The 12,500-nt window shown below is 35.1% G+C and overlaps 1 protein-coding gene across 50 annotated transcripts in view; it reads left to right on the forward strand.

The window, feature by feature from the left end:
- The window catches only part of LOC136853649 (CBP80/20-dependent translation initiation factor-like), a 151,100-nt gene that overhangs the window by 78,772 nt on the left and 59,828 nt on the right, over positions 1-12,500 (forward strand). For 25 of the 50 annotated variants that reach the window (XM_067129488.1, XM_067129496.1, XM_067129509.1 and 22 more), the window contains one exon: positions 11,502-11,771. The exons of 5 other annotated variants lie outside the window; for them this stretch is intronic. In XM_067129488.1, coding sequence (XP_066985589.1) covers positions 11,502-11,771 — 270 coding nt within the window. Of the gene's footprint in view, positions 1-8,697; positions 9,455-11,501; positions 11,772-12,500 lie in introns of all 50 variants that reach the window. 20 more of the 50 variants (XM_067129515.1, XM_067129514.1, XM_067129533.1 and 17 more) reach the window with 1 other exon arrangement.

Raw genomic sequence — 12,500 nt, forward strand, 5'->3', positions numbered from 1 at the left:
GGTATTTGCTTTAAAGACACTTTGGTTATGGTAGTACAAGTGGAAATGGTTCGTATACCACGATAATGGGAGGGGTGCCGGAGGAACCAGATGGTTATATTCTCTGTGTGCTGATAACCTTCGACATGTGAGGCAGTTTTCGAAATGCTGGGTTTTTGTGCTGTTGGTGTAACTCACACACAGATTAACATACGTGTATGTGTCGATCGTGACTTGTAGTTTTTTCGTGAAAACTTGATTTGTCTGATATTTAGGTCACAATATCTTATTTGAATCAAAAATAAAATTGTAAATTCCTTGAAAATTACATTACAAGACGTATAAGAACACTTAATATGAAAGTATCGTTTTCCGTATGATTGACAGGTCATACAGCGCAGTTTTCGTAAGGAAATATTACACAAGAATATGATGACGATGATGGTAATAATGGTGATTATATAGTTGGATATTATATTTTTTTTATTTTTGAGCAAAACCAATCGATAGGTTTTTCCTTTACAAAATCACAGAGGGTCTTCCATTATCCAAAACTTGATCTTTGCCAGTCGAAAATATATTCATCACACACACCAGTCACTCAGTATCTTTTAGCCAGTTAAGGAAGAAGCTTTTGCCGGTTAATTACCTCGCAATTTAACTTCAAGGAGGTTCTCGAGTATACCACAACAGTTAAGTCGATTGTTACTTGTGGAACCTTAAAGCCAATTATCCTTGCAGATTATATTGTGTGAATATTTAATTATTACCTTGGAGTCAAAGGCAGATGCGGAAGAGGAGAGTAACTTATTGCTCGTAAAAGAAATCTGATTTGGAGCCTAAATAATAAGTCCCGAAGGCGGGAATCGGGTTAGCGCTGTCAGTGTACCTTACGCGGTGCGCTGGAGATATTGGTTCTTTGCGGCGTCCCTTCGGCCCATAGCTGCAGCCCCTTCCATTCATTTGACTATACATGCATTCATGTTCTCTTTTTCTTTCTCCCATCTAACTTTCCACCCTCTCCTCACAATTCTTTCAGCATTATTTTCAGCGCTGAATTACCTCATAGATCCCAGCGCTTGGCCTGTGACTTAAATTTTATATTTCAGTTCTTATAAAATAAGTCTTAAAAGGAATTTGTCTTATATTCCACAGTCTCTGGTTTTTTTTTTAAGGGAGTCAAAATAAGGTGGGTTTTGTGAGAGCGTGGTTTGGTGACCTTGCATTCCAGCAAGTCAAAGCACAGCTGGTATGTTGTTTGTCTTTTGTTTGTTTTGTTTGTCTGTCTGTTAGTCTGTCTTTAGTGCAGATGAATACAGTATACATTTAAGTGTATGTATGTATAAGTATACCTTTGCTGTCAGTTATTGGTTGTGCGTGTTATCTGTTTATATAAATACGGCATACATTTAAATGTATGTATGTGTAAGCATACCTTTGTGTCAGTTATTGGTTGTGCGTATCTGTTTATACATTTATATATGAATACAGTATACATTTAAATGTATGTAAGTGTACCTTCACTCCTTGTTTTATCTGTTCATGTATGTAGTGTATATGAACACAGATTTGAATGTATGTATGTAATTCTTGTTTTATCTGTTCATGTATTCAATATATATGAATACAGTATACTTTTAAATGTATGTTTGTAGTTCTTGTTTGATCTGTTTATTTAGTATACATGAACACAGTATTCATTTAGATGTATGTATACCTTCAGTCCTTTCGTGTCGCTTTCAGTTAGTTACCTCAACACGTAAACTTTTCACACTGAGAAATGTTCTTTACAGAGCCGGACCTTACCATCAAATAAACTTCAGCGAAGTTGATTTAGAAGACAGTTCTCTTTTTCGAAACTTTGTTTTGTTCATTTATCATTTTGATGTACACATTTTTCTGTGATTATTGTTTGATGTGATTTTTTCAAAGAAAGTTCGTCTTTTCAACGAATTTTTTTTTAAAATAACGTGTAAATTATGACTGGACTACGAAATTGAAAGATTGAAAGAAAAAATTGATATTGACGAAAACCACATGTTATGTAATTATCGTAGTTTCGAATGGGTGTTTCTGTAATCATATCGAATAGTTATAAAACTTTTATATTGCAAGTCATAGGTACGTATGTATGTATATATATATATTATATATATATATATATATATATATATATATATATATATATATATATATATATATATATATGTATATATATATATGTATATATATATGTATATATATATATATATATATATATATATATATATATATATATATCGTAGTGCCAGTAGGGTACAGCCTTCCAGTTTCTCCAACAAGTATTTAATAGTGAGGTTGCTAGCCCCACTCCCTTTTCCTTGATTATAGCAGATGCTGGTAACCCATTTACAGTTGGGTAGACTGGTGATAGTAGATAGTCCCGGAACAGTCTACGGACCTGTCCAACGTGAGCCACGACGCTGATAAATGATTTAGAATATATTTTGTTTATTGTATTTTTTTTTAGAATATTTGACCTTTCTGGGTCTGACTTAACAAGAATTATTATAATTCTAATCAGTCTTAAGATGTTTAGTAACTTCAGTATCATCATCCTCATCATAGCCTTAGTCACAGGAGGCTTTGTATCAATGCCTCATCATTATCATCACATCATTATCACCATCATCATAACCGCAGTCACAAGAGGCTTTGTATCAATGCCTTATCGTCATATTAGTATCATCATCATCATCATCATAACCGCAGTCACAAGAGGCTTTGTGTCAGTGCCTCATCATCATATCATGATCATCATCATCATAACCGCAGTCACAGGAGGCTTTGTATGAGTACCTCATCTCAATGCCTCATCATTATATCATTATCATCATCATCATCGTAACCATAGTCACAGGAGACTCTGTATCAGTCCCTCATCATCATATGATGATGATCATCATCATAACCATTGTCACAGGAGGCTCTGTATCAATGCCTCATCATCATATCATCATCATAACCACAGCCACAGGAGGCAGTGTATCAGTGCCTCATCATCATATCATCATAACCATAGTCACAGGAGGCATTGTATCAATGCCTCATCACCATATCATTATCATCAGCATAACCATAGTCACAGGAGGCTCTGGATCAATGCCTCATCATCATATCATCATCAAACCATAGTCATAGGAGGCTCTGTATATGCCGCATCATCAGATCATCATCATCATCATCATCATCATCCTCATCATCAATAGCTACCAACATAATCATCATCGAGCCTGATTGAGAATTAACGAGAAGAGCCCACACACTCCCAGAAGCCATTTAAATGACGGACGGATGAACTACGATGAATCCAGATGAGTCTTTCGTGATGCTTGGGATGATTGCCCCCCCCCCTCACCCCACCTCTTCTAAATCATCACTTATTAAGTAACAGGTGGAAGAGGTGGAGGTGGAGAAGGAGGAGGAGGTAGAGGGGGTGTTACGTAATCAGCCCAGCCACCTTCATGCATACGGTGATTCATCAACCCCCCCCCCTTCTTCAGTGAACTTGCTTCCCTGGGTCCCTTGGCCCTCCGGAAGAGGAAGGGGGTGGGGGAGGAAGAGCCGTCCTGGTGGAGGAACTGGGTATTGGGATGGTATGGAAGGGGGAGGGGCGTTGGAAGAATTGGGGTAGGGGGAGGTGTGGGTATGGCTCAGTGATGCCCCAGCTCCTCTGGGGTAGTGTGCTTGGCTCACTGTGGCTCATGGCATCTTTCTGTGGGTGGCTCGCTTGCTGGGATCCTTTAATGTAGGCGTTGTTTCTTGTTTATTTTTTTTATCCAAAACAAACCGGTTTATAAAAAAGACTTGGACAGCGAACAGATGTCACACCATTGCCTAAATTTTTTTTTTTTTTTAGAATATTCGTATCAGTGTTTACTTGTATATTTATTCACGTATATTTTTGGTTGTTCTCAGATTATCTACGCTTTCATTTATGGTCGTTGACAGATCATCTACTTTTTCCTTTTGTTAAGTGCCTATTGTATATTTTTGTTATAATTCTGTTTTATCACGCGTTTATCTGTTTCACTCGTAAAAGAAGGGCTATTCTTGAAATTAATATTTCCAGTAGTCGGTAGATCATTATATTTTGTTTCCTTTTATATTTCGAAAGCAGTGGCCTGAGTATGAAGTCATTTTTAACTAAACCGATGCATTCCTTGTGTTTCCACTCAGTGTCGGTTTAAATTCTCTTGTGTATATTTACACCTATACAAAATTCAAATGATTGTAGACTGTTTATTTTCTCTGTATTGTGATATCCGACACAAACTGATTTCGGTTCTGGGCATCCTTGAAGTGCCAAAAGAGATCCTGCGGAATGATTGAGCACTGAATAAAATCCTAAACGTCCCTTGAATGCCCAAAGATTTCCTGGTTCTTGCTTCAGTGACAGAATGGCCTCAGGGCTTATGTATACCTTGGGGGACCTGAGGAGGTTAGATACTAATGATTGATTGGTTTATGGTTACTAAAAGTGGCGCCACTACACGATAGACGCTGATGAGGATAATCGTGTTATGGAAAATATTCCATAATTTCCAGAATGTACTTTCAGTTTAGGCTAGTTTCGGATGATGTCATCAGAATTAGCAGTACTTTTGAAGTCATTGGTGTTCGTAATTCACCATATTTGGTTGCGTTCCATTATATACCCGAATATGTCGTAAAGATCTTAGAATAGAATCAGTAGAATTCCTAAGTTTGTTTTTTAAACAATGTATTGAACTTGAGTTTTCGATTTGTGTTGGAATTCCTTCTTTCCCAGTCCTGTTAATCTCTGAGGCGTATCTAAACCGTGTTTAGAATTAAGCGTATTATTCCTTCTTTTGTTTTCACTAGGGCCGTCTGTTTTTATACGTTGCATGCGTTGCTATTATCAAAGTGTGCTGGGGTAATCTTCCATTTGGTTCTTCATGCAGTTCATGATGCTGGAATCATGCCAAGAGCTGCCTGTGTTGAGGTGATGATTGTATTAATTGACATCACGTGACTTCCTCTTTACAGAGAGAGAGAGAGAGAGAGAGAGAGAGAGAGAGAGAGAGAGAGAGAGAGAGAGAGAGAGAGAACGCACGCCGTCCTTTCTTTACAGAGAGAGGGAGAGAGAGAGAGCGTACGCCGCCCTTTCTCTACACAAAGAGAAAGAGAGAGCGAGAGAGAGAGAACGCACGCCTTCCTTTCCTTACAGAGAGAGAGAGAGAGAGAGAGAGAGAGAGAGAGAGAGAGAGAGAGAGAGAGAGAGAAGGAAGGCATGACGTCCCTTCATGCATCTAGATGTTGCGACGTCTCTTAGAAATCTTGTGACATCGTCTAGAAATATAGAAGCGTGCTTTAGAAATCAGTGGTCATCTTAGCTTGGGAAATGGCTGACTGGTGTTCGCACATTTTTGTGTAACCGTCATGGTTATTTAGTCCCTATGTGTGTGTGTGCATATATGCATATATATATATATATATATATATATATATATATATATATATATATATATATATATATATATATATTATATATACAGTATATATATATATATATATAAATATATGTATATATATATGTGTGCGTGTCTTTCTGTAGGCATAGACATTATTCGTGTATAAAGGGTATGATTGTATACCCTGATACGTCAAACTTGTCTTGAAAAATTAAGTGTGTAATTTATCAACTTTGAAAGTAATATAAAGAACAAGTTTAACGAGGAACTCTTAATTATGACGGAAAAAACAGGCTGTTCAAAGGACGCAAAGCCTTGTCATGCACGGAGATGGGCAAATTCGTCTTAATTTGTCCACACAATGGCGGTGGTGACAATGCTCAAGTACTAGAGTGTCGCCAACTCAAATTCCTTTATTTTGTGTGTGTACGAGAGAGAGAGAGAGAGAGAGAGAGAGAGAGAGAGAGAGAGAGAGAGAGAGAGAGAGAGAGAGAGAGAGAGAGAGGCTTTTTTGATTGTAGAATCATGAGAATATTCCAGAGTTATTACCCGTGTTATAATATATATATATATATATATATATATATATATATATATATATATATATATATATATATATACATACATACATATATATATTATTGTGTATATATAACAGATAGATAGATAGATAAATATAGATATGTTAACATTTATTTAATATATATAAATATATTTTCCTACTTCCCCCTCCTCCTCCTCCTCCTCCTCCTCCTCCTCCTCCTCCTCCTCCTCCTCCTCCTCCTCCTCCTCCTCCTCCTCCCATTTTGCTGTCCCTCCCTCCCTCTATTAATGAGTGACTCACCAACCAAGAATGCGTTGAGTTAGACTTATTGTGGCTTTGATATGTTGCCATGACCTCATTCATTTAGCGGCTGTGGAATGTTCAGCTTTTTTTTAATTACGCATAATTAATATTATTATTACCTCAGACTTTTCCCGTTTGAATTTAGAGGTGCAGAATTAGTCGTGTGTATAGGTGAAATCGAGAAGTTAATGGGTCTTTGTAAATTAATAATAATAATAATAATAATAATAATAATAATAATATTATTATTATTATTATTATTATTATTATTATATTAACTTCGTAAGTCTATATTAATATTATTATTAACGTTAATATTATTTTTAACGTTAGTACTGATGAGGAACACCGTTCAAGTGTTTGAAAGTCTTTGGTTTATTTTACATAGTAATATATTTACTATATAATTGTGGATTTTTATTGCACACATTATTATTGATGTTATTATTGTTTAATATTTCTCACGGAAGACTTACACCTCCCTACAATAACCTCCTCCTTCCCTCAGTCTCCTATCCTCCTCACTCATACAACCTCCCTTTGTCTCCCTTTATTTTAACCCCCTCCTCCTTCCCCCCCTTTCCCGTCCCTTTATTGTGGATGCTGTCTCTTAGACGTTTAACCGCAGTTATCACCAATAATGCTCTGTGCACGATAAATATGCAACCACAAGAATTGTCGGTGTTCTATGTGAAGTCTGTCTGACTTTCAACAATCTCTCTAAATCTCTATATATATATATATATATATATATATATATATATATATATATATATATATATATATATATATATAAAAATAAGAAGGCCTAAAACACTATTTAAACGTTGAAACCATATATTTTCTCTTGTTTCTGTGCCCCTGTTCACTGGTAGAATATGGACAGGTGGAAAGTTACAATGGTATATATACAAAAACATGAAGGTGTGGCCTTAGGCCTCCGATGTTAAGAGGTGGCGTTTCTTAAGAAGGAGGAGATTGACCAAATTCCCTAGTGGTTTTTATTCATTAGCTCCTGCTGGCGATGGATCTGGCGGTCGCGTTTCTTGGGTCATCTTCTTCAACGTTTAAATAGTGTTTTATGGGCCTTCTTATTTTCATATTACACTGTAGTATTACAGGAAAAGACATTCATATATATATATATATATATATATATATATATATATATATATATATATATATATATATATATATATATATTTATATATATATATATATATATATATATATATATATATATATATATATATATATATATATATATATATATATATTTTGTATGTCAGTATATCTGTTTTATATCTATGCATGAAATGGATATTACTCTCTCTCTCTCTCTCTCTCTCTCTCTCTCTCTCTCTCTCTCTCTCTCTCTCTCTCTCTCTCTCTCTCTATATATATATATATATATATATATATATATATATATATATATATATACACATACACATACCCAGTTTTCATTTCCTCATACCGCGGGGCATTTTTATGGGGCCGCGATTTGCCCAATGTGGCTCGATTATGGCAAACCACAACATACCCTCATCTCGAGACGAGATTACCCAAAGGGATTATAGGGCCAGGCCAAGTTTCTATTAGGGAAGCCTAAAAAATCGAGTGACAGCGTGATTAGAATTCCTTTGGGCAGCTGTGAGAGAGAGAGAGAGAGAGAGAGAGAGCATGGATGGACTAACATTAAATAACAGGTGAAGAATTACTGTAATAATTCCTTAGGGAGAGAGAGAGAGAGAGGGGATGGATGAACTTACATTAAATAATAGAAGAATTGCTGTAATAATTACTGAGAGAGAGAGAGAGAGAGAGAGAGAGAGAGAGAGAGAGAGAGAGAGAGAGAGAGAATATCAGGAAGAGTCTTCAGTAATTGCAAGGCTATAGCAGTGAGTATGAGTACGGTTTTATGATGATAATTGACTTAGTTTATTCCTGGGAACTAGCGACAAAATTAACCTAAACTGGTAACAGAAATTGAGTTTAGACTCGCTCTTACGGTGTCGTTGTAACGAGTATGCGCGGCTTCGATTGTATACAAGTGTAATTTTGTTTTTTACTTTTTAATTCCTGTAAAACACTGATTTGCTGTGAAATGTTGGTTTTATTTTGTTTTAATTCAGTTACTGCTGCTACTGCATTATTATTATTATTATTATTATTATTATTATTATTATTATTATTATTATTATTATAGAAACATTAATAGTATTATTATTACAACTTTAGTGACGCTTATGTGACAAAATGTATTTTCATAACCCACTCCCACACGTTGCCACATTCTTACGAACTATTATCGACATTAAGCGATAAATGTATCAACATTCCAGAGAGTTGTATTCCTACATATTTTATCTTTGTAGTATCTTCCGTCAAAAACAGGTTTTTTAGTAATGGTAAAATGTTGAAAACCACCATTTCTGAAAGACTATTTTAAGAGCTGATTCGAAAAAGAAAGATAGTAAGATAATTCAGGACAGTGCAGTGTAGAGATCACCCTTCTGTAATGACCGTGAGAGAGAAGTGACGAAGAGAGGACTCCCCAACGCCCGTTGAGAAAACGCAAATGCATTATTAGATCAGCTATTAGACCGTGCACACTCGCGCCCTCCCACCAACGCAATGACGCCAGAACGGGAGTGATTATACCTCAGAAAATGTCGGCCTTTTAATGACACCGCCACCGAAGGAGGAAGGAAAGGAAACAAGGAAATTGTTTGCGTAGCGCCATCACCACCACCCACCAACAGAGGAAAAACGTTCAAGAAAAACTACGACCAAACATTTCATTAGTTTCCCCAACTCATTGTATGACGACTACGACAGAAAACGTTTTCGTTTTTAAAAAAAAGAAGTTGTAAGCATTCCCGTTTTCTGTAAATGTATACGACGGAGAACTATAAGAAAAAAAGTGACGAAACTCTCCGAATATAAATATTTTTTTTCTTTAAACGACTCTCCATTTGGAAATCTGGATACACAGATACGTACGTTCAGTGGTACATTTGGAGTGAAATCTAACAGGAACCTCTACGCCCAAGAGTGTGAGACGTTTTTAGTTGAAACTTCCTTTTGGAAAATGCTCATTATACAAGTCCCGATGGGCGGGAAAGCCCGGCGTGTTGCCTACCACCCACAGGTATGTATTTGGGGTACCAGTTGGGGTGGGAAGGGATAACTTTTTTGAGGGGGGGGTGGCATAATATTTATGTTTTGTTGTTGAAGGTGGCAGTGCCCGAAATCAGATCATTTGTTTCAGGGTATTGCATAGCAAATGCTAGTGATAATTTTTTTCTTGATATACTTTCGTATTAGAAATAAAATCACTAATGCGGCGTTTGCTATTGTATTATAAAACTGATTTGATTTTATGTGCTCGTGATATGTATATAAATGTACCATTGTTCTGGCAGACAGTATAATGTGCACGCCACAAGTTCGGTAGCACGAAAACTTTAGTGTTTCTGGTGTGAGTTATTCCGTATCATTTTTAATGATATACAATATTATTCAACAAGTGACTCGACGTACAAGCTTCCACAGAAAGGAATATAAGTAAAAATTAAGAGAGGTTAAAGAGTATAAGCGTAAAATGGAATTTTTAAAAACTTAAACTTACACGTAGAATAATAAAAACAAAAATAATTATTGAGGAGCTAAATATGCAAACATTTCCCTTTAAAACTAAACAGATTCTTCCTTGTAATTCGATACTGAATAAATTGGTTTATTTATATTTCAGCCAGTCCTAATTACAGTTCACAAGACGCTTTTGTCATAAAAGCTATATTTCCCGGTCACGTGACCCAACTGTATAAAACTGTGTTTACATATAGGTTGATAATAACGGAAATTTTTAGCTTTCAACCGTGTGATGGAATATTCTAGAACAAACACGGACTCCTTCCCCGTCATCACCCGGGACGTTACACGGAGACCACGGGCTTCCTGCTAAAATTTTTTTGCGTATCACGTCGAAGGTCGGTCTTTCTAAGACCTATTGGTAGCGAGCGAGTAGAATTCGGCTCGGCCTTGGGAGACCAAAAGACCAACCGACCGCAGGGTTTAAGGAGACGAAAATATTTTTTAGTGTTCTTTTAAAGATTATTTTTTTCAGAAATATATTTTTTTAGGAACAATGACTTGTTATTTGGTTTTACTGTTCAGGAATGATAGTTTTGCTCAGTTTGATAAATTTCAAATGAAAATAAATATTATTAAGATGTTCATGAAATTAGCTTTTATAGTGATTTGATATATACGTAGTAATTTTATTATAAGCCACTTATGAAAACCGTTGCCATTTTTTGAAAAATAAACGAAAGTAAATTTGATCATTGGCAACAAAATTTGTTTACTCGTTATGAGCTAACTGACACTAAGCACCAAAATTCGGTAATTTGAATGTTGAAGAGATACCGATTTTCAGTAGATTTTGTAAAAGAAAAAAATTCCTACAGTATTTTCTTATAACGGTACAAAGCTACATACATCAAATCCTAAGACACTCGAAGGCCTCTATATCATTCCTGATTGGAACGTGTCACGCGATTCGCTGATTGGTTCGAGATGAATAGACGACCAATCACATTCTATGCTTCCCGTTCTAAGAACCTTCGCGGGAGTCAGCTCACTGTTGTAATGTTTATTGTTTATTTTACATTATTTTGTGCTCCTTGTTGGTGGTTTGAAGTTATTTTTTTTTTTACTTGAAATTGCGAGAGTTATTCGTTAACCGAGGAGCCACAAAAAATATAATATATATATATATATATATATATATATATATATATATATATATATTATATATATATATGTATATATATATATTATATATATATGTATATATATATATATATTGTTTTTTTTTTCAGATGGTTTGTAAATGGTTTGTAAGCAAGATTTATATGAAATGTTAGTGGCTGCCTAATAAATCGAATGCTAGCTTTTGTAGCTATCACTTTACTTAATAGTCTGAAAGAATGATTGATTGTTATTATATATATAATTATATATAATGTATGTGTGTATATATACAGTATATATATAGTTATAAATATATGTATATATATTATATATATATATATTATAATACACATATATATGTATATATATCTTCTGAGCGTAGCCTGACTGACTGACTGATTGATTGAATGGCGTCTCCTTGTCTCTCCCTCTGTGCGCAGGGCGGCGATGGCAAGGTCCACCACCACCAGCAACTACAGCAGCAGCAGGCGCTGCAGCAGGCGCAGCAGCTGCAACTGCAGCAGCAGCAGCAGCAGGCGGCTGACCCCGCCAACATGAAGAAAGAGCGCAGCTTCGTGAGGCACTCACAACACCACCATCACAACAATAACGCTAACTACAACCATAATAATAATAATAATCCAAATAACAACAACAGCAGCCATCACCACCACCACCACCACCACAACAACAACAATAATAATAATAATGTGAGTACCGGACACTGAGGTTTTTTTTTTTTGCGATGAATTGTAGGATTTCTTTTTAATACGTAAAATTAAAAGAAAATTTTCTTGTAGTTTTGTTGTAGTTTCTGTAGAGTCTTTATATATATATATATATATATATATATATATATATATATATATATATATATATATATATATATATATATATATTTATATATTTCTATTTCATTTGTAGAATTTCTTTTAATTTTTTTCTTTGTAGTTTCGCTTGTAGAGTTTCTTTTGTTTCTTTGTAGTTTTTCTGTAATTTCGCTTCGGCTGGTGTTTAGAAATTTCTTTAATTAGGTGGCGGTATTTACCTGTATTTGTTCACGTATGTTTTTTTTTTTTACATATGTGAACAAATGTGTTGTTTCACTTGTGAACAAAGGTTTTTTTGTAACTTTTGTTGACATAGGTTTTATTTTTGCCTATGTGAACAAAGGTGTTTTTCACTTGTGAACAAAGTTTTTTTTTCTTTGTTCACATATGTTTTATTTTTGACCTATGTGAACAAAGGAGTATTTTTTTTAACAAAGGTTTTTGTCAACTTTGTTCATATAGATTTTTTTTACCCATGTGAACAAAGGTGTTTTTTCGCCTATGAACAAAGGTTTTTTGGTCACCTTTGTTCATATAGGTTTTTTTTTTACCTATGTGTACAAAGTTTTTTTGTGAACAATTTTTTTTGTCACCTTTGTTCGCATAGGT

This window comes from Macrobrachium rosenbergii, chromosome 27, assembly GCF_040412425.1.
Source record: "Macrobrachium rosenbergii isolate ZJJX-2024 chromosome 27, ASM4041242v1, whole genome shotgun sequence".
NCBI lineage: Eukaryota > Metazoa > Arthropoda > Malacostraca > Decapoda > Palaemonidae > Macrobrachium > Macrobrachium rosenbergii.